This window comes from Hypomesus transpacificus, chromosome 6, assembly GCF_021917145.1.
Source record: "Hypomesus transpacificus isolate Combined female chromosome 6, fHypTra1, whole genome shotgun sequence".
NCBI classification, from domain to species: Eukaryota; Metazoa; Chordata; class Actinopteri; order Osmeriformes; family Osmeridae; genus Hypomesus; species Hypomesus transpacificus.
In genome coordinates, this window is record NC_061065.1 from 8958696 (window position 1) to 8981863 (window position 23168).

Consider the following 23168-nt stretch of genomic DNA (forward strand, 5'->3'; position numbering starts at 1 on the left):
ATGTGATATTTTCTTAGTTGTGCATCAGATCCTGATGTAAATACCTGGAAATAAAAGCTGAAACGTTGATCTCTGGTCTCACGTTCATTATTTGATGTCAAGCCCAAATGTTTTCAGTCTACAGCAAAAATAAAGGAATTCGCCTCACTGTTCCAATACTTTTGGAGGGCACTGTATATAACCCCACAGTGACGTCAAAGACTGTCATACAAAATTCACTAACTATCTTTCTATCTCCCAGGGAGCAATGTGTCCGTATCTGTGACATTTAACCTGCAAGGAAGGATGGTCTGAGGTGTAAGAGAAGGATGGTCTGAGGTGTAAGAGAAGGATGGTCTGAGGTGTAAGAGAAAGATGGTCTGAGGTGTAAGAGAAGGATGGTCTGAGGTGTAAGAGAAGGATGGTCTGAGGTGTAAGACAAGGATGGTCTGAGGTGTAAGAGAAGGATGGTCTGAGGTGTAAAAGAAGGCTGTGGAAATATAGTACGTGTGTGCCTGTGTGCTGCCTGTGTGAGTGCTGAAGGGTCAAAAGCAGGGATGGAGAATATGTTCAGCTATACTCTGTTTCAGGCTTTTCTGGATTCCTCTCCTTTCACTGTGTTTGGAAAAATGTAGTTTTTTGGAAAAAAGTTTATATTAAAAAAAAGTTTATAAACACATTTTGAAAGATTGAAAAAAACGTTTCCGAAAAAACATTAGCAATGTCGACATGATTGAGAATAGATACATGATCCTGATCACCCATAGCCATATATGAGGGAGATGTTCGAAATTGTCGGTGTCAAAAAGGATTCCAAGCGAATGCGTTGCATGTGTCTTTTTGTATTAACGTATTAATATTATGTGAGCTCCAACAGGTAGACTACTTTTGACTTCTCTTTAAACATGAGTATCTGTACTTCTACTTGAGTGAAGGATGTGTGTACTCTTGCCCTCTAGGGTCACAAGAGGGTGTGTGGTGTGCTGAGGGGGTAAGACACCAGTGAGAAACAAGACATAGCAGAGCCCTGTGGAAGGTTAATCTACTGTGTGTGTGTGTGTGTGTTGGGGGGTTTGCCAAAGGCTCCTACCTGATCCTGAGTGGCTCCAGTCTCCAGAGAGAGCGAGCTTTGGAAGCGCCTGTCTCCGCCTCATAGTTCACTATCCTGGGTACACAGGAGCACACAGAGGCCTATACAACCATGCCAAGACTGTCTACTGTGAACAATATGTCAATATGAAATGACACCGCAAAAAACACACTGTTGAGTTAATATTCGAGTCAGGACCCAGACTCAAGCCCATTTCCCCTCTAGATGATGCTAATGGTATGAAATGACATTTGATGAAAGGCCCTTTGAACAGTAATGAGACCTAAGAGACAGAGTGGTGTTGACCTATAGACTGACGGAGCATCCTTACAGCCCAGGCCTCCTTCATACCTCAGAGAGACTCTGCTACTATCACTGTGTATCTGAACTAGTCATTTACTCATCAAGGTGTGTGTTCACTGTCTTTGATCTGCTGGCTGCCTAACACTTAGAAGCAGAACCTGGACTGATGGTCACACCCTTCTAGTGGAGATGGATGACAGCTCCTTATACAAGCCCCGCCCACCTCTGTTCCTCGTCGCTACAGTCAGCTCACCTCTGCTCCTCGTCGCTACGGTCGGCTCCGGGGATGGTGAGGCTCTCGTCATGGCCGTGGCAAAGGCGCATCACGTGACCCCCGATGAGGAAGCCGACCGCCACGTTGCTGCCGGAGCAGGTGGGCTGGACGTTCCACAGCGTCTGCATGAAGGAAGCGTCCACGTTGATGCCGCCGCTGGAGATGGACAGGTGCTGCAGGAGCAGAAGTCAAGGTGTGTTAATATGCACGTGTCGGAACGCGAGAAAGAGAGAGAGAGAGAGAGAGAGAGAGAGAGAGAGAGAGAGAGAGAGAGAAGGAGAAAGACTGCGACAGAGGGAAAAATACATAAATAGAAAGGGAGTGAGAGAGAGAAAAGAGAGTGCAGGGCGTGGGGATGGAGGGAGTTGAAAGATTCAAGCAGGAATTTAATAACTATCACAAGGCTACCAGCTTCCACACTGAAGTCTGCTGGCTACAGTTTTATCAACATTTGGAGAACTCTGTTTAGACAGCCTTCATGCTAATACTTTAATTCCTCCCTACAGAAAGGGTCTGGATGCTGTCCACGATCGGACACAGCAGAGTGGACCATTTAACAGAGCTCATATAGCACCCCATCGCCTGCCCTGTCCAGGCTACTAAGCCTGCTTTGACCAGCAACATCCACAACATTACAACAATAGGCATATTGGGACCCTTTTTTCTTTAAAAACGTCTCTGTCAAAATAACATCAAGGACAATCATGGGAACTCTTTGCGATTGTTTTAGGGGAAGGATTTTCTGTCATGAGGTGAAAATGTCCCTCTGGAGGAAGAGGAATCTCGGTCAGGTCCAGTTTTGCTTTAATTGCATATTTCCTTCCTTCAAGGCTTGTGTGAACTCACCACTTTCATTCAATGATATGCTCTGCAAATCTCCCTCCCCCCTCCCTCTCTTTCTCAAGATAATTTAAGGTGACAACATCCTTCTGCATAGTGGACAGCACATTAACTGTTAGCTCATCAACCAGTGAAGTGCCCTCTATACATATGATGAGAAAAGAGTTGAAGAAGGGAAGAAGGGATCTCCTACAGATCATCACTGTGAGTACGTGCTCAACTTACTAACTTGTCACTCAAAGCTGACCTTGACATGGGCCGTATTCAGAGACTAGAAACCGTTTAGAGGGAAAATGAGAAGTGCAGCCTGAACCCTAGTGATAAAGACTGTGATCTGATGATGATTGTGATCTGATGACTGTGATCTGATGATGACTGTGATCTGATGATGACTGTGATCTGATGATGATTGTGATCTGATGACTGTGATCTGATGATGACTGTGATCTGATGATGACTGTGATCTGATGATGACCGTGATCTGATGATGACTGTGATCTGATGATGACTGTGATCTGATGATGACTGTGATCTGATGATGACTCTGGATGTGCTACACACAGTGCAAAGTGATTATCATGGCATTCAACTTCCACAAATACACAACCTATTCTGTCCTCTCCTTCTCCCTCTATCCTCATCATTCATTTTGCTGACATTTTCATCCAAAGCAGCGTACAGGCGGTATTTGACCTTGCAATCTATTGATCTGCACTCAGATTATCTAACCACTGAGCTATACCCACATCCAGGTCTATAGTAACATGGTACAGTAGTAGTGCTTACCAGGTATCTCTCAGTGGACACACTGACCAGGATGAGGTCATCTCCAATACGAACTTTCTCTCCCTCAGACCTCTGCTTAGAGGCAGGGTGGATGGTCCACCAGCAGGCCTCTCCTGCAGACACATGTAACCAGGGTTACAGACATCCACAGACACATCTCCAGGAACTTCCTGTACACACACACACACACTTCTGTAAATGTTTGGTTTGGAAAAGCAATTGCCCCTAATTGTCCCAACCGCCACAGATAGCGGGTTTATTCTTTGTTGTAAGATTGGCATGTTTCATATCTGAAACATTAGCATTTTGATAATAACAACTACATTAGCATTTTGACAACACTCCAGCAGTTGTTTGAAAGGAGGGCAGTGTGTAGACGAGGTGCCATTTTGTTTGGTCTTCATATTGAGAAGGGTCTTGATATCTGTCCTTGTGATGAAGTGCCTCTATTCTAGGTAGGACCAGGCATAAAAATAGCGACGTCTGTGGAAGTCAATCTGGATGCGTTGGAGCGTGGCTGGAAGTTTTGCATCCGCTTGACAAATGGCTCTGGTGTTTTTGGTGGTTCAAATGTCAAATACAGACGAGCCCTCATACCGTGGTTCCACAATACAGACTCGTAACTCCTCGAGTTAAACAATTCAAGGTCAAAGGAGGATCATTACGACCGCGTGCTAGTCCATACTGCTAAATGAAGGCCAAGGTCCTGCCGGAGTAGTGTTGCAGGTACCTATTGAGTTCTCCTGTAGTCCTACGTCAAAAGACAGCTTGTCTGTCAGGGATCTGGATGTCTTCAAACAGGTCAGGTACTGTTAGGCAGACAGAGTAGGAGAACATCAAGGAGAGGATAGACATTAGAACCGTACAATACTGTTCAGAAACACCTGAGACAGTTCTTAAGATATGACACTGATAACAGGACAAGGTATGAATTTATGTTGAATATTTTTGAATAATAGTACATACAGATAGCCCAATTGAACTGCTAAATGCTAACAGAACTGATGTAACACATATAGAAACAACATGCCAGCTGTTTGTTACACAGTTGTAATGTTTAGTGTGTACAGTCATTGTTTATCTGTGCTCTGCTGCAAACCAAGTATCCCACAGTGGGATGAAACAAAACTGAACCGAACAAGCAAGGCAGACTGAGAAAGATCTCTGTTCCTACCATTCCACTGAAGGAGTGTCGCAGGAGGATGGCGTGACCGTAGAGGAGGGTGCGATGCCCACCCCCCTGAGCAGCCTGTGGACCGGCACAGAAAAAACAAGGAGATTAAGGAGGTATGGGTGCATCTCCATAGTTGAACACAGTCTCCTTCCCATCCTACTTCTTCCTTGTGTTGTTATATCCCACCCAGAAGGCCACAGACAAACAAACATTCAAACTAACAGACAAACAGAGGAGTGACCAAACTAAGAGTTCCCTAAAAAGGGAACCCACCAAGTGTGGCGGTTGAATGTGAGGAAAAAAAAAATGAAAACCACCAATGTGGTGGGGGGGGCAAAAAGAATGATCAAAAGAGACTCTCCATATATATATTTGATATCAAGATGTTCTCAATGCACGCTTGCAGTCTCCAAAAAAATGATTAAAAACACCAAGTCAACTTACCCTTCTCATCAACTTCTGGATGCGTGAAAAGAAGAGATAGTATAATATGACAGGATGCTGGGAACCTTGAATCTATGGGATTCATTACTAGATACAGGGGAATGAGGATGATACATGATTCCGGATAAGAATCTATGTCGTGCCCTTCGTAACCGTGCATGTCCTCAGGGTTCAGTATTTGGGTTGTTAAGCTTATATTAATCTGGAGGGAACATCTCCCCACCTCTTCTAAACATGGACTGCTTATCCAGGGGAGCATAATAAGCACGGGGTCAGATAGCTGAGCGGTTAGGGTGTCGGGCAGGTTGTTGGTTCGATTTCTGGCCGTGCCAAATTACGTTGTGTCCTTGGGCAAGGCACTTCACCCTCTTTGCCTCTGGGAAATGTCCCTGTACTTACTGTCAGTCGCTCTGGAGAAGAGCGTCTGCTAAATGACTAAATGTAAATAATAACACTGGACAAAAAAGAGAGGTTTGATGAGAAGAAAAAAGGGAACGAAAAGACTGTTTTGCAGCCCAGCTGTTGCTGAGTCGGGGTTAGAAGAGGGAACAAAATAGAGAGAGGGACTGAGGGGGGGGTAAAAGAGAGAGTAAGAGGAGGAGGGACAGGGAGAATAAGAGGGGGAGGGAGGGAAAGAGGGAGAGAGGGACTGGGAGAGAGGGAGAGAGTGTGCAGCGGCTGGCCTGTCAGTATTTCAGGCCTGCTGTCATGCTGACACATCATCGCCAAGAACTGTGACCTTTGGTCAGACGGCAACGCCCCTTCCACTCTAATCATGCTGTATCCCAGTGTGTGTGTATGTGTGTGTGTGAGAGAGTGAATTGTTTCTCTTGCCAGATTGGCTTCGCAAGAATGTAGTGCCACCTACATTCTCTGCCAGAGATGCATAGCATAGGCCAATCTGTGACTAAGTAATTCACTTCTAATGTTCACTTCATATCTGGCCCTAATCTCATAGAGATCGGCCGGAGCACAGGAAAATTGTTGCGTAATCATTTTTCAAGGCCACAAAAAAGACAGGGATGTTAGCGCCAGACTCATTTGTTAAGCATTGGCTGAGGTAAGGTAAGAGGTAAGGCCTCCCGTGCGTATTTAAGATCTAACCTGCCCTCAGTATCATCTGCATTAAGAGGGAGGGCGTGACCCATTTGCTTTCTGCATGCTCAGTAACACCTGCCAAAAATTGTGAGGTTTCGACAAACTCAAAACAAAGAAATAGATGGAAAAAGGTAAGCGGAAAAAGACAAAATAACGTAACCAAGAATCCAATCTTCTTTCAGGATGACAGAAAGGGGAGGATAATCCTGTTAGTGGGATCAGCCTCTGCCAGTTCTGTGAGCTTTGTTCTACAGAATGGTGAACATTCCAGAATCAAGGCCGGTTCCTCGTACAAAACACACGTGAAACGTGCTAAGTTAGAAGTCAAACCCGGAGAGGAGGAGACAAAGCACCACAAACTCAAACAACAACACTTTCAGTCAACAAGGTGTGCATACAGTACGATGTTTATTCACATTGATGAAAGATCCCAGTTTTACTTTCTGAAAGTAAAAGATTAGCACAAACAAGAATTCTGCACAGTCCCTGAATAACGTATTGTTAACTAACTAACTGTGTTCTACAAGGAGCTTGGTCAACAGTAAATAGGTGAGAAAACAGTTTGATGCAGACGTGACAGTGTTTGCACAACGTAGAGTCTTGTGTGGAGAGAGGGAGGCCAGGCAAAAGCGTTCGAATCATGAGAAACGGGTGATGGAACCCATGGATGTCTATTTCAAGATCGCCATAAATCCTCAGAGTTCAGGAGGAGAGTTCACTGTATCCGTGACAACTTCATCAATTCTGCCTGGACCTATCTCGGAAGCCCCGTTTGCTCTTCACAAGTAGACAGGGGTGGAATTACTGGAAAGGGCTTTTCTCCTAGATGTCAGAATTTAAATTAAAACTACCAAAACAAACTGCATTTTACATGCATTTCTAATACAGGAGGTGTGTGTCAGAAATGATGGTTTATAAACTGTAAACTGTAGTGATGTAAGTTAAAATAAAAAATAAAATAAAACATTTACACAGCTACACCTTAAATAAGGAATGTGATTCCAATGGCAATCCCAAAATAGACAACACTTTGAGGCGAAAGTGTCGAAAGTGAGATGTTTTGCTGCGGGTCAGTAGAGACATCATGCAGACGAGGAAAACACGTTAACCTACCCATTGCTCATGATCAGGACTCTAGCAACATTAAACACAGATACAAATGGAAAGAGAAATAAACGGATGAATAAAAAAATAAAGAACATTTTGTTCTGGGGGGTCGGGGAAGGTGGGTTGGAGTGGGTTTGGGTTGCTAGCTTGGCATCCAGACTGGATTTGAGTCAACATAGCCTTTTTCAAACAAGACCAGAAAACAATCCCACTCTGTTGAATACAAAAACAGTCTGGTAACCATGCTTGAATGACTCTCCTCTCTTATAAATGTTTTATTTATGAATCTGAGGAGGGTGTGTTTGATTGAGCCAGCCCGCTCATCTCTGATCCTGGGATGCCCTACAGAACCTTCTGTCAGATCTCCACACATCTCCAAGTGAACACAGTCTCATGTAAATACTGGTCAGGAAATGCAAATCATCAGATGCTACAGGGAACCACAGGACCAGAGATGACCTCATCGACACACAACTATAAACAAGCAATTCTGGTGTGCTCATCTTTAAAAAAAACATTGAGTTTGTTGGTTTAAAAGCTTACAGGTGATGAGACTCATGCAGCTAGGTGGATAGGATGGTAGCAGTCAGAGACACCACCAGGGTTAGGGTCTGACTGTGTGTTTCTTGTATCTAACTACTCAGTTATGACGACTTACCTGGACTGATAAACAGCATTGAAAGAGGAAGTTTCACTCTCTCACTCGCTCTCGCACTCTTATATGTCTCCCTCTCTCTCTCTCTCTCTCTCTCTCTCTCTCTCTCTCTCTCTCTCTCTCTCTCTCTCTCTCTCTCTCTCTCTCTCTCTCTCTCTCTCCTCTCTCTCTCCCTCTCTCTCTCTCCCTCTCTCTCATTCTCTGTGCATATTACTAATGGTAAATCAAGTGGGCAGAGGAGGGAGGTTGTGGATGAACTCACAGGAAGGCAATCACAGACCACCTCTCTCTCTCTGTCCCAGTCATGAAGAGGGCCTTCATTTACCAGAGAGCTCTCAGGGTTGTGTGGGTGGTCAGAGTATTACGACAAGATGACAGGAAAACCCTGCAATATTTCACCCGCTGGTCTGACAAGTCCAGCCTTCCATTTAAAATGTCTACTTTCATTTGATTATAGCTAAGCCTGGCTAATAATAATAATACAAATATGTTAATAGCTTGAAAAAAATACCAACATCAGTATTCTGTCAGTAGAAGGACTGACAGAGAGGCTTGCTACAAACGGTTCTCCTGGTTGTAAGGACCCAGCAGAGCCAGGTGCGGTATAGCGGTACTGTGCCCTACAGGGGGTACAGGAGGGGACCGAAGACACAGGGGCTCCTGCAGGGTACTCACCCCTTCGCTGTCCGGTCCAGTGTGGGCCAGCATCTCCTGCAGGGCCCGTACGGACAGGGACTGCTCCAGCACAAAGTTGCAGATGCATAGGTCTGGAGGCACATACTGTAGGAGAGAGGGAGGGAGGGAGGGAGGGAGGGAGGGAGGGAGGGAGGGAGGGAGGGAGGGAGGGAGGGAGGGAGGGAGGGAGGGAGGGAGGGAGGGAGGGAGGGAGGGAGGGAGGGAGGGAGGGAGGGAGGGAGGGAGGTGAGAGGGAGGGAGGGAGGGAGGCAGACAGAGAATCATACAGCAGTAATTCAAATCATTGAAATATGCAAAGCCTTCCCATCCCTACACACAAACACACACACACAGTTACAAATCTCACACATAAAACCAATACATCCAAAACCCCGCCAATCATCGAAAGGGAGAAATCGACAAGTTTAAAAAGCCCTTAGAAGAATGGTGGTGAATCCTACTGCTGACTCTGCAGTTTTTCTTCAGTCTCCCTAACTGAACAGCAGCTGTAGGAGCAGGGAGAAGATAACTCAGAGCGTCTGGCCTCTAAGAGGTGGAAGCCCGGGGTGGGGATGCCCGGGTGCTAATTAGGGTTTGTTTCATCCTTCCTCGCTGCCCACCCCGTGACAGAGCTACAGTCCTCCTCTAACAGCCCGTGTCTCTCTGTCCATGTCTCTCTGTCCATGTCTCTCTGTCCATGTCTCTCTGTCCAATGTGTCTCTGTCCATGTCTCTTTGTCCATGTCTCTCTGTCCATGTCTCTCTGTCCAATGTGTCTCTGTCCATGTCTCTTTGTCCATGTCTCTCTGTCCATGTCTCTCTGTCCAATGTGTCTCTGTCCATGTCTCTCTGTCCATGTCTCTCTGTCCAATGTGTCTCTGTCCATGTCTCTCTGACATGTCTCTCTGTCCATGTTTCTGTCCATGTCTCTCCCTCTGGTCTTTTTTTATTCAAAGATGTTCAGTTTACTGAACAACGACAGACAGAGTAAAAAAAACCACACCATCCCCACCCCGAGGCCTCCATGGAGGAAAGAAGGGGACCTATTATGTGCTTCCCTACATGTACACTGTTCAGCAGTGTTTATAATAGGAACACTATATAATATGATGTATCATTGGATCCAGCTATCCGTCTCCTGTGTCCCGTGTCTCTTCTTGATCTTTTTCTCATGGATAACGACCGACACACACACACACACACACTCACTCACTCACTCACACTCTCTGTTGGTGGCCTAAACTCAGTCTCCAGAGAGTGTAGGTCAGATAGTGCACAGGGCTCTCTCCTTTGTGTCGTCTCCTGTGTCTCCCACGTCCATTCCTGGGCCTGGGACAGGCATGCATGCATGTCCTGGCATGCGGCGTCCCCCATGCGCGGCCCCCTGTACCGTTTAACAGTATAGCGCGTCCTGGTCTAACGTGCAACGAGACGGACGGGGGATGATTTAGGTTGTAGCGGTGTAACACACCCAGTTGACCCTTGACCCCAGCAGTGAGGTGTGAAATGTGAGGACCAGAGAGTGCTGGAGGTGATAATGTACTTTGTAACTCAGCGCAAACATGGTAGTGAGTGTGTGTGTGTGTACATACAGTGTATATTGTACAGTATGAGTGTGTGTGTGTGTGTGTGTATGTGTGTGCGATCAGAGGTAGCATGGATTACACTGCTTTCTCTTGTGGGAACGCTGCTTTGTTTCATTACCATGAAAGTCTGGAAATCAAGACATGGCATAGAGAGTGAGGGAGAACAGCAGTGAGACGGTGAAGGACAAGCCCCTGAGCTAAAGCGCATCTTCATCAGGTCCTTTCTCAGCTCCGGACATGAGATCAAACCAGACACTGACTGAAACCATGGGATATTTCAGTTGAATTATCTTAACCATAACCATAACCCTAGTAGTGACATCACATGTCATCTTTATGCCAATCAGATAACCTTTTCAAGAAGTCCTACCTACAACTTTCACTTCATGATTTATGAATTCTCATCTAACAATTATTGAACAACAGCTAAACTGTTCAACTGCCCGGTAGAATATTTAGCAGTTTTACACCACATAACACTGATCCTACTGGTAAATCTAAAGAAACAGTACATGTAACGCTCAACAATCCTTATCTAGGCTTAACAAAGCTGTTACTCAATTCCCAGTTCATGACAGAACCGAACGTATCTCTTTCCCACCTCAGAGACATGAATTTTTTACTTTATGAGGCCCGGAGCCAAGATTTATCCTCAAGCAGGGAAACGAGGTGTCAACACCTGGGCTCAGCTGCAGACTGCCTGGTTACACTGCAGAGGCCCTTAACTCACTGCCTGCATGATGACCACAACAAACACAGTCCAACTGCTGACTCCCTACCCTTACCCAGCACTCTGGGTTCTAGAACCGTCCCCTGTCAAGAGGATCAACAAAGACTTATCTCTTTTCTTAATACTCTACACTGCCTGGTCAGTGAAGGCATGCAGCTCCCTGCTGACAGACTGTGGACAGCTCCTATAGTTTGTTCTGTAATTCATTCAGGTTATTTGGATGGAAAGCCCATTGCTCAGCCAGAGATGGATTCAGGGAGGAGATGGGAGGGGGGGGGGAGCACGAAGAGACAGGACAGGAAGGACAAACAGATGGCTGATAATACAATAAATCCCAACTGTCACTTTGGTTGCTTCTCCTTAAAGAGATTTACAGTTGAATCATGGGTGAAAGGAGAAGGGGCTTGAGGAAAGTATGATTCCTCTCTCTGGGCCACTGAGCGCTGGTGTCATTTGGAAATTGTATTTGTTTATGTGTAAAGGTTTATTCCACCAAATGGCAGTGGATTTAGATGTAATTGCACATAGTGGAAAGAATCCAATAACAGGGTAGTACTGAAGAGTGTGTTTCTCTATTGAGTTATTTTAACCTTGTTCTAACCCTGCAGAAGCGCTACACTCAGGATAGAACAGTACATATTCTGCAGTCACTATCGCTTATAAAGAAATATTAGACTTCTATTAGTATTGTAATGCCTTTTCCCTCCCCATGAATATTTATCTCTCTGACCCAGCCTCTGAGCAATCCATCCCATGGCGGACAAAGGGTCAGCTGTTTTGTAACCCGTAGCTGTTGCCAAGGCACTAAAGCCTATCTATCTCATCAAACGTATCTGACAAAGTAAATGTAAATAGGCTTCTCCGTTGCCTTGCTGAGTTATGTAAGTGTGACTGACACTAACACGTGTAGCTCTCTCGTGAAGGCTGAATCCTCCTCACTCACCTTAGCCTCAGAAGTGGGCTCCAAGTAGCACAGTCGGTTACCAAGACCCTCTGCAGCGAGACAAAACTTCCGGTTCTCCTTCTGGATGGCGGCAACACACTGGAGAACCACCTCGTCATCCTGGGAGGGGAGGGAGAGGAGGGATGAAGGGGTGAAGACGAGGTTCTGAGGATCACTGTCACATGTATTGAAACAGCTCATTATGCAACACTGACTGGACTCATACTCATATGTCCAAAAGTAAGGTTTCTTTCATAAAATGGACTAATATGAAATCATTATTTTCCTTTCACCATACGGATCATATCTACAGTACAGGTTCAATATTTAGATCCTAATAGCACTGGACATTGTTTATCTCCATCATCAAATGGAGGCAGAAGGCTGTTGAGGAGACCAGGTACAGTACACCAGCCAAGTATTCAGCAAAGAAAAAAATGTTTTAAACTCAAAAGTAGGTCTGAAATGAATAATAAATGAATAGCTGATAATTAGTTTAAATTATCTCGAATGTGGAATCACCTCACTGAAAAGCCCTTGATAAATGTATTACAGTGTTTAGCAGTTGTAAAAACCCAGAATGATTACGTTTGGCACAACTTCTAAACATGAGTTGCTTTAAAGAACACGGTGGTATTTCAGTATGAAAAGCAGCCACCATTAGTCTTGGCAACAAATGCAAAACGTTTCTAAGTAGCTGTGCCCACGGTTGCCAAAATCAATAAGAGTAGCACAAACTACTTAAAGCAATCTCATTTCAAACATAGGTTGAAGTCGGCTGTGGTTCAAGACAAATGTTTTATTAAAGGAGAAAGCTGTGATGGGATGTGGGTCAGTAAAAACACAGATCCAACTGTTGTTCTGGAGGAACTCCTGGTGGACTCCTTGGCATCTCCCCACAAGGTCCGAGTACTGATGTGTCTCAGTCTTAAATCACCCCCCGATCGGCCCAACTCCTCCCTCCCTGTCCTGCCAGCTCAAGTCCTACGTTTACCCAAGCCCAACGTTGCCATGGTTGCGGCTCCCACAATCAGAGGAGTATCAATCCATTAGACAAAAGCCCACAGCTGGAGCCGTGAGGTTTAAAAGTAGCTCTCACTGTATGCAGGATCATGCACAGCCTGGTATGACTGTGGGACTAAACTTGCTGTGCTGTACGTACACTACTGTTAGACTTGCTGTGCTGTACGTACACTACTATTAGACTTGCTGTGCTGTACGTACACTACTGTTAGACTTGCTGTGCAGTACGTACACTACTGTGTGTTAAGGGTGGACCTCAAACTGGCTCCACAATTACACCTGTTCAGATTTCATCTTAGGTAGGCCCTCCCAGGTGACTGTCGTCCTCAGGGCTGAAACAGCCCTCTTCTGAGCTCATCTTTCAAAGCATATCTCTACAGATTTTATGTAATTCAACCCTTCGTAAGTATTCTGAATACCAAAATGGTTCCAAACTGTGTACGAGCGTGCACATCTACTTAAAGGCTTGCGTTTTGAATTGATGTCCGAGTAAAATGTCAAACTGCTCTAAAATAGATTTGCAGGGCGTCCAGAACGAATGAGGAAACAGAAAAGTCTTAATTAACCCACAGATACTCCTGAGACTTGCAACTTTCTCTACTACAGATGGAGCTGAACACATGACAGTTAGCCAGGAATCAAGGTTTCATGTTTAGACAGGGAAGTTTACTGTGACATGACCCAGACTTCTTTCCTTTCTTACACCAGCAGGTTTGTATTCTGGTAGCTTGAAAAATCAACTCCTGGCACTATAACTGGAATGTGGTGTTTGGTGGAAGTGTGGTGGTTAGTGTGTTTGTGTACACATGTCAGTGTATATACAGTCTTTGTGAAGAATCTACCGGGGCTCGCAGGTACAGTAGTTAAAGAAAATTGGATTACAGCGGTCAAGATCCTGTGGCTATAACCATAACCAGCACTGTTGCTCTCTCCTGCCTCAACTTGATCCCGCGCCAAAGAATCTAGTGAATCTATCGCAAAGTGATCCTTGGGAGAGCAGATGGACCATCTGCTAGACAGCTTAAGAGCAACATCACAGACTATGTATAGGGACTAGAGCTGGTGTGTGTATGAGGGTGGGGGTGGCATAGCAGCAACCTGACCCTCTAACCCTTACTTGCTCGCCCCAATTACCCCATGCCCACCTCGCTCTCTGCCACCCCTTTCCATGGTGGTACCAGCATGGCAGTACTTGAATTGTGGATTCCGGTCAAACTCGATTCAACTGCTGCCGTCCTATAGGATGTTGTTGAAACACAAGTGTTGATGTTCCTTCATTCCCTACCCCCCCCCCCCCCCCCCTCTCTCTCTCTCTCTCTCTCTCTCTCTCCCTCTCTCTCTCTCTCTCTCTCTCAACCTCCTTCCCTCTATCTCTCTCCCTCATTCTCTCTCTCCACCTCCTTCTCTCTCTTACTCCTTCTCTCTCTCTCTCCTTCTCTCTCTCCTTTTCTCTTTCCCTCCTCTCTCTTACTCCTTCTTTCCCTCCCTCCTTCTCTCTCTTCCCCCTTCTCTCTCTCCCTCCTTCTCTCTCCCCTTTTCTCTCTTTCCCTCCTTCTCTCTCTTCCTCCTTCTCTTTCTCTCCTTCCTTGTGTCCCTCTCTCCTTCTCTCTCTTTCTCTCCGGTTCTATGAGCAGCAGGCCAGACGTCTTAAAGGACAGGAGCAGGTGTGTGTGTGCGGGCCGATGCGTCCGACCCTCAGGCCGTAACTCGAGAGCTGCTGATGCTCCTATGAGCCAAATAAACTCTCACAAGTCCCCCAGCACCGCCACAGACGTGAACTTGAGAAAAGGGGAATCTGTTCAATCCCTCAGCACTGCTATTTTGACACGCATGCTCTGCACATGCTCAGTAAGTGGAGGGAAAGGGGGAAGGGGGAGGAAGAGAGGGGGGGGGTTGGTAGAAAGGGGCAGCTGGATAGACAGATTTGAAAGAATACTAACAAGTTTGACTCCTTGTTCACACTGTCTGAGCCCTACAGCCCATAATAGGCCATCGTTATGGGGTTGTGTTTCACGTAGATATCAGACAAGGTGATAAGTGGGGTTCGAGTTACATGTTTTTAGTCTTGGTAAGATCAGAACGTCAGATAAAGATAAACATACTTTGAGAAGCGATCATAACCCAACTGATTTTATGGCCTTTGCTTACACAGTCTTAGAAGACAGTGTTTGTGAGGAGTAGGAGGATTGAAAACACTTCAAGAAAACCCTGGAAATGTCTCCAGGCTGGAATTGAGTAGTTATGAGCTTACAGAGGGAGAGAGAGAGAGAGGTAGGGAGAGAGAGAGGTAGAGAGAGACAGACAGATCAACAGAGAGACAGAAAGAGAGAAGGAGAGACAGAGAGTACGAGGGGAAGACAGACAGAAAGAAAGAGAAGATGGAGGGAAAGCACAAAAGCCCCTTGTAGGCAAATCCAAAGAAGCCCCCGAGAAGTACCAGTCACAGAAACCACCACTGATCCTTAGAACCCTAAAATAACAGACATCAGGCAGGCTTGCGGGCGTTCCTCTCCAAAGCCAGACCGCCTGGCTTTGAGCAGCTTGTCTAGAGAGCCTAGCTGCTACAGTACTGACAGTTTAATGAGATGCCTGAGTGCACGAGGTACACATCCACCTCTCAACACCACCCTGTCCCCAGCACTAACTAATGGGCTCCCTTGTGGAAGGATATCTGATGGGGTAGTGATTGGGCTCTGCTGCTGGGTCCACTGGCTCCTATGAGAGGGAGTGTGTGGAGAGTGGAGAACTACTTCTGGCCCATCAAGGAATTCCAGAGGGTATCAGGATAAGATGAGATGTGCAGGATGTACAGTGCCCTCCAAAAGTATTGGAACAGTGAGGCGAATTCCTTTATTTTTGCTGTAGACTGAAAACATTTGGGCTTGACATCAAATAATGAACGTGAGACCAGAGATCAACGTTTCAGCTTTTATTTCCAGGTATTTACATCAGGATCTGATGCACAACTAAGAAAATATCACATTTTGTTTGAATCCACCCATTTGTCATGTGATCAAAAGTATTGGAACAGATATACTTAAAACATATTTAAGTGAATAAGACTTAATATTTAGTTGCAAATCCTTTGCTTTCAATAACTGCAGCAAGTCTGTGACCCATTGACGTCACCAAACTTTTGCATTCTTCCTTTTTGATGCTTTCCCAGGCTTTCACTGCAGCCTCTTTCAGTTGTTGTTTGTTTTGTGGGGTTCCTCCCTTCAGTCTCCTCTTAAGCAGGTAAAATGCATGCTCTATAGGGTTTAAGTCTGGAGATTGACTTGGCCAGTCTAATACCTTCCATTTCTTGCCCCTGATGAACTCCTTTGTTGTTTTGGCAGTGTGTTTTGGGTTGTTATCTTGCTGCATGATGAAGGCTCTGCCAATCAGTTTGGTTGCATCTTTCCTTAAATTGGCAGACAAAATGTTTCTGTAGACTTCCGAGTTCATTTTGCTGCTGCCATCATGTGTTACATCCTCAATGAAGATTAATGAGCCCGTCCTAGAAGAAGCCATGCAAGCCCAAGCCATGACATTACCTCCACCGTGTTTCACAGATGAGCTTGTGTGTTTGGGATCATGAGCAGTTCCTTTCTTTCTCCAAACTTTAGCCTTTCCATCACTTTGGTAAAAGTTAATCTCATCAGTCCATAAAACTTTGTCCCAGAATTTTTGAGGTTCATCTCTGTGCTTTTTGGCAAATTCCAGCCTGGCCTTCCTATTCTTCTTGCTAATGAGTGGTTTGCATCTTCTGGTGTAGCCCTTGTACTTTTGTTCATGAAGTCTTCTGCGAACAGTAGATAGTGATACCTTCACTCCTGCCATCTGGAGGTTGTTGCTGATCTCACTAACAGTTGTTTTAGGGTCTTTCTTTACAGCTCTCACAATGTTTCTGTCATCAACTGCTGATGTTTTCCTTGGTCTACCTGTTCGACGTCTGTTACTTAGTACACCAGTAGTTTTCTTCTTCTTCAGGACATTCCAAATGGTTGTACTGGCTATGGCCAATGTTTCTGCAATGGCTCTGATTGATTTTCCATCTTCTCTAAGACTCACAATTGCTTGTTTTTCACCCAAAGACAGCGCTCCGGTTTTCATGTTGTTTTCACCTCTGAATACAGTCTGCATAGACAAAACCTATCTTACCCAATCTGAACCTGAGTGTAGACATTCAGTGGTATTTATTGATTGAATAATGTATGTAATAGGACACACCTGGGCAACAAAACACACCTGTCAGTCATATGTTCCAATACTTTTGCTCACGTGACAAATGGGTGGGTTCGAACAAAAAGGTGATATTTTCTAATTTGTGCATCAGATCCTGATGTAAATACCTGGAAATAAAAGCTGAAACGTTGATCTCTGGTTTCACATTCATCGTTTGATGTCAAGCCCAAATGTTTTCAGTCTACAGCAAAAATAAAGGAATTGGCCTCACTGTTCCAATACTTTTGGAGGGCACTGTATATTGGTGCATTGTATGTTATTCGGTTTGCATGGAATAAAGGTTTAAGCATGGATGGTTTTATCCAAATTTGAATGAGTGAGAACTCTCTTAATATGATTTAATGCATTTTTCAGTCACTAGAGGAATTATAGTCAAAACAATCCAACCCAGGCTCATATACGTAACGTGCCACAAATAGGTTGGACATCCTGGAATAGAACATTAGGTAGGCTATAAAAAATACATTTGACATTATGCTAGAACTGTCACTAATCTAGACTGTGGCTGAACTCCTCAATGTGTCGCCACACTTTCCATAACAACCTGGACAAACGTTCCCCTCGCACCCTCTCTTCCACGAAACACGTAGAGAAGAAGCTAGCTGAGTGTTTCTGCCCCAGCATTGTGACGATGCAGAGCCTCCCCGCGTTATACAGTGTCAGGATTACAAATTGGATTTCCCTGGCTTAGTTAGCATGCATATTGCTCAGGAGTACCCTGCCATGCGTGCCCGGCCTCCGCCTGAGGTTCTGCTGCAGCTGGCTGTAGGGTCCCCTGATTCTGCATGTCATCTACCGGCTCTGCAGGATGGACGAGGTGGGGATGGAGTGAAAGAGAAAAGTGGTGGGAGGATAGGGAAGGAACAAAAAGAGAGAAATAAGTAGAGAGGGATGGAGGAAGGGAGGGAGGAAGGGAGAGAGAGAAAGGGATGGAGGGAGGAAGGAAGGGAGAGAAAGAGCGGCGGAGGGAGGGAGGAAGGGAGAGAGGGATGGAGGGAGGGAGGTAGAGAGAGGGATGGAGGGAGAGAGAGAGGAAGGAAGGGAGAGAGAGGGATGGAGGAAGTGAGAGAGAGATAGATAGAGAGAGAAAGAGAGAGAGAGAGAGAGAGAGAGAGAGAGAGAGAGAGAGAGAGAGAGAGAGAGAGAGAGAGAGGGGGGGGGGGGGGGGGGTTGGCATGTGATGGTTAGAGGTAAGGAGCAGATTGAGTACTTCTGTAGAGTTCAGCCATCTCAGGAAAACGTAAGCCGTCCATCTTACTGCAAGCTCTCATCTCCTGATGAGACAGGGAAGACCGTCCTGACAACAGGAACAGCCGCCAGGATGTGAAGCAAATTGGCTCTTTATAATATATTCAATAATTCTACACAGAAATATTTCAATTTGAAAGAATTTTCGAAAAGAAAAAAAATGTTGTTGTTATGTGCTGTTCAAGAATGAATAAAAACAAAACAGTACTCAGACCACGTATCAACTTGCTCCTTAATGGATTCATCCCAAAATGAATATGGTGTGGTTCCGAGTATAACAGCTTCCTTCCTTACAAGTACACAATTAATACGAGGAGTCATGTTTCAAGAGAGAGGCACATTACGACTGATAATAACTTGAAGCAATGGACTGTAGCTTATGAAGTTACGATTTCACGTCAATTCAGCAAATTTTAAATACAGTGCGTTGTTATGGGGATGTGGACATGAACTTCATATCCTCGGGCACAAACAAAGCAAGCTCAGCTGCTCGGCACCTATTTCAGGCCTTCATTGATTAATTACGGTAATTATTTGGGTCACGTCACACTGGCTCTTGAAGTGTGTCACCGTTGATAATTCAGTGAGGCCACTAACAGGCCAACAACAGTGTCCTCATGAGCCTCCTGTCCCAAATGAACGTCCCTGATCCTCGCGCTTCATGTCAATGAACAGTAATTATGCTCTGATGCCGTGGCTGGCATGATTGAAATCAATGAATCAAGCAATCACTCCAGACCCAGGTTAATCACGCAATGGAAGGAACAGTGCCGTGGCAAGAACATGCTGTCCATAACTACAGTGAGGACAGTTGTGTTCTCCCATCACAACCTTCATTATTCATAGTGTTTTGTGAGCTTGTCGATATTGAATCAAGGCAGAGCAAATATGACAGCGTTGGCAAGCAAATCACCACCAGGTCCTTGAAATGTTTATTTATCTGCAGTACTTCTAGACACAGCTTTATAACTTCACCCACTGCCTTTTTAATGGGAAAACAAATATGCATTTACATTTATCTCCATTACTACATTGTGTCAGGCGAAAACAACTCATTTATGTTACAGAGCTGCTTCCCTACGCCTCCAGGAACAGCAGCCAGGATTGCGGGCATAAATCTACACTTTCAGATTTTTTTTTTAACTGAAAAGCAGTCTCTTTTGGCGGAGAGTACTGTACACCAGTCTGCAGTAGGGCCCCATGGTTCGTGCCTCAGGTGAATGTGAGGTAAGCCCGACATCAAGGCCCTGTAGCTGTGAGAGATGCAAGCAGACATCTTTTCCTTCCTCCCTGATGACTCTGAGGCCTTGGGGAGTCTGCTGGTGCCAGGGAACACACTGTCGCTCTGCCATTAGACAGGGATCAATCAATAGAGAGGAAGTACTTCTCATCCAATTTGGATCAAGTTATGGAGTTCTCCTTAGGCTGCAGATATCTGTTAAATCCTTACAGAGGAAGTGTGGTACCTGTACCCAATGGAAATTCAACCCGGTTCAAGGTCAACTGCCATTTCCTAGCAACATCTACCATAGTACCAAGAAGACATTGTTGCAGTATGAGGGTTTTACAGTCCCAGGCAGAGCATCACAAGAGTACTATTGTGTACTTGAAGTCATTCAATTCAGCATCTAATCATTACAAACGTATCTCCAACATGAAGAAACAGACGTTTTCATCTATCGCTGAAAGCAAATGCACAAAGACCAGCTCCTTCATCGAGAACTGTTAAAACAACTTAATCAAACCCTGATGTTGTATCAGACTCTGAGCTGTTAATTTCCAAATGCTGGCTAATCCCTATAAAAAAGGGGGCCAGAATGCCACTGGTCTTCTGCGTTCCCCGGCTGATGCAACGACCCCTGAGCGGCCTGGTGCCAGAGGAGCGTGTGTATGCACTGTGGAAGCATCAGCTTTTAGGAGGCTAAATTTAAACCCCCAGGATCCTCTTCTGGAATGCAGGAGGGTTCCAGAACAACATAAACTCCAAATAAGCCCTGTGGAGCTACTGCGGGAACAGTAGCCCCGGAGTGGATACTTACCTGGCTTTTAAAGTGTACCTTCTGTGGTGTTTACCTCCTCCCACCTCACTGACGGTGGACATTCACACTTGCTAGCTTTTAGCAGGGCTTTGAGTGTTATCAAACTTATCATGTGGTTACTGTTGGTTTGTGGAAAGCTGAATATACTGTATATTGGCAAATGGCACTTGCAGGTCCAACAAACAATTATTCAAAAGACATTGTGTAAAACTACACAAATTAAAGTCGATGTTTTATAATGTGATAGTGGCTGACTAAGTGAAGGCCTCCTTCAAAGTACATGGGGTTGTGATAAAACTTCTAAAACAACAAGGCAGATCACGTGTTACACAAATACACTTTTTTCCCACTCATTTTCCATTAGCAATTCTACCACTGGTCTGTTGAGAATCCAAATCAGTGGCTCCAACATTCAAAATAATAACAACAACTGGAATTCCAAATGAAAAAGCATGAGAGTCATCAATGTCCAATCTGCAAAAAAGAACATGATCAAGGACAGCCTATCACTGAACACCTGACTGGATCAGAGTCCTAGAGGAACCATGACCTCATCTGAGGCTCCAGCCACCTGAGTGTTAAAGTGACTTAACTGTCAGCAGGGGTATGCTTCACCTTGACGCAGCGCCATATTTTAACCCTGCCGAATTCCATTTTCTCATTTCCTGTGAGAGAAACTACGATTGCTCTCTGCCAGGTTTCCCACATTTACACTTTAACAGCACTGTAAGACTCCTTTGCCTGACCCCCCCCCCCCCCTTAACACTTCTGCTTTTCTTTTAAATAGCAAAATAGAAATACTGCATTTTTTTATGGTGTACAACAAAAATATCAATATTCACATTCAGACCCATCATTCTTAACCATACAGGGGCAACATTTGTTAACAAAAAAACGTGAATACAGGAAAATAAACCAACAAGAATGTTGTATGGTAATTCTCTCTCGAAAGATCACAAAGTGCAAATGAGCAAAGCAAAGAATTGCTAGTAACATGAGCTCCCTAATGTATTTCAATCAATTCTTCCAAAGTAATTTTTTGTCTTCTATGATGAGGTTTGATGACAAGGTTGGGTTTGTCTTGGGAAGCCTGCAGTACCATTATTGCTGTTCTCATCAGATAATCAGGATGCCATTGTGACAGTGGAATCTGAAAAGTGTGGGTCAGCATATCACTGCCATGTTAAATACTAGGACTCGTTAAATACTGTGGCATGTCACTGACAACCAGCCAACTTTATATTTTCTAGTCTTAGTGTTCCAGATTGATCCACAACCCCGACACAGTGTTGGTCTTCATGGTATTTATTTTTGCCACACCAAATGCTTTATATAACCCCTAACCTAAAACTTGTCAAACATAATAACACGCAATGTGCCAATCAAAGCTTTCCTATCATAACTTATTTTCATGTTACTACAGTATACAGTCATTTGGGTTATTACTTGTTTGGTAATACACAAAGGTCACCTTTGTCAACTAGCCTACTCCAGCCAATACGTGCATGTTCAAACTACTGTTATGGATACTCACATTAGACTGACTTCAACTCATACATATCCGTTACAAAGGTAAGTGCTGTGCAGATTTCAACATCTGCGTCTAAAATATACAGCTAAAATATATCTTGCAAAAGGTAAGGTGTGAACAACAACTCAAACACTCCTCTCCTTGGTAATTGGCATTTGGAAATAAAATACCCTTGATTGATAAGTATTTAGAAGAAAGAGATATTCTGACTGGAAAAATACATATGGAATGTAACGGGTAGGCTATTTGTTTTTCTTTAGCGTAGCCTAAGCCGAAATACAGTAAAACAGCACTATTGTCCTTTATTTTGTTTTGTTTAGTCGGATTGTTGTGGTTATGAAATTTGTTCCAGCACCTGCAGATAGGACTTTCTTTAAAATTCCATAGCTCGAGCCCCGTGGACAGGTGCGCCGCTCGCTCAATCATGATGCACATAGCATGCACTGCACCCTACACTTGCGACAAGTTCTCAAGGAGAGCATTCGAGAAAAACTAACCAAAAATACTGCCGAAATCCGAATTTGTAATTAGCCTACCCTGAAGTTACAATTCCCAACTTTGCATGGCTATCCTAATTCAAGTAACCTACTCGATGTGTCCCGGCAGACACTGGTGTTTATACCACAGCCATTAGTCTACTACAACAAACAAAAGAATCACGCTTTCCTTACGAAAACAAAAATTGTCATTACTTACAGTTCTTAGGAACTGAATCTCATCTTCCCCTTCTCCGCCCTCAGCCATGGCTGTGAAGGAGCCTGCTTAGACTCTGAAAGCCACCTCTGACTGTGGGCAGAAACGCGATGCTGTGCCTGTCTTGACGATATTAGCATAGAGCACATCCACAGCCATATAGGGTAGACCGCGCAAGCCCACCGCCGCACCGCTGATTGTCACTCAATGCGCTCTCCCAATGCCAGCAGTGCGGTCCTCTGGGGAAGCGGAGTGGGAAGATCCGTAGCAAATGAATGAGCCGGATGATGCTGTTGAATGGTACAGAATAGAAGCCCACTGATTGTTACGCTATATTAAGCCACCCAAAAAAACAAAATAGCAGTTTGTTGCTGATCATTGAAATCGCATCAGAAACATGCTTAAGTTATGACAAAAGCCAATATTGATTTAAGTTCGGCCAGGCTACACCCCGCTTATTCCTTTTTATCCGTGTGGGTAGCGTAAGGTAGAGAGAGATAGAACTGAAATAGGGGGGAGGAGAAAGAGAGACACAAAGAAAGGGGAATACTTTACAAAAACCAGTTGGTCAGTCAGGCAGTGTCCACCTTTGTTAAATGGTTAACCTTTGGGTCACTCTAATAATAGTGGGAAATGTAGGGTCTTCAATTATGCCTACATCTTCACCCTTGCAGTTAGGTCAATCTGTAACTTTACAGTCAAAATTAGGCTGCATCCATTGATC

At 44.7% G+C, this 23168-nt stretch overlaps 1 protein-coding gene across 7 annotated transcripts in view; it reads right to left on the reverse strand.

Annotated features, from left to right (window-relative positions):
- Positions 1-22555, reverse strand: part of ryr3 (ryanodine receptor 3) — a 77702-nt gene extending 55147 nt beyond the window's left edge. For 4 of the 7 annotated variants that reach the window (XM_047021759.1, XM_047021755.1, XM_047021753.1 and 1 more), the window contains exons 1-9: positions 22448-22555; positions 11684-11803; positions 8426-8530; positions 7102-7122; positions 4447-4521; positions 4003-4081; positions 3273-3385; positions 1626-1819; positions 1070-1144 (exon numbers count right to left, since the gene is read on the reverse strand). In XM_047021759.1, coding sequence (XP_046877715.1) covers positions 1070-1144; positions 1626-1819; positions 3273-3385; positions 4003-4081; positions 4447-4521; positions 7102-7122; positions 8426-8530; positions 11684-11803; positions 22448-22495 — 830 coding nt within the window. In that variant the 5' untranslated portion in view covers positions 22496-22555. The remainder of the gene's footprint in view (positions 1-1069; positions 1145-1625; positions 1820-3272; positions 3386-4002; positions 4082-4446; positions 4522-7101; positions 7123-8425; positions 8531-11683; positions 11804-22447) is intronic. The other 3 variants (XM_047021757.1, XM_047021758.1, XM_047021754.1) reach the window with 1 other exon arrangement.
- Between the last annotated feature and the right edge of the window lie 613 nt (positions 22556-23168).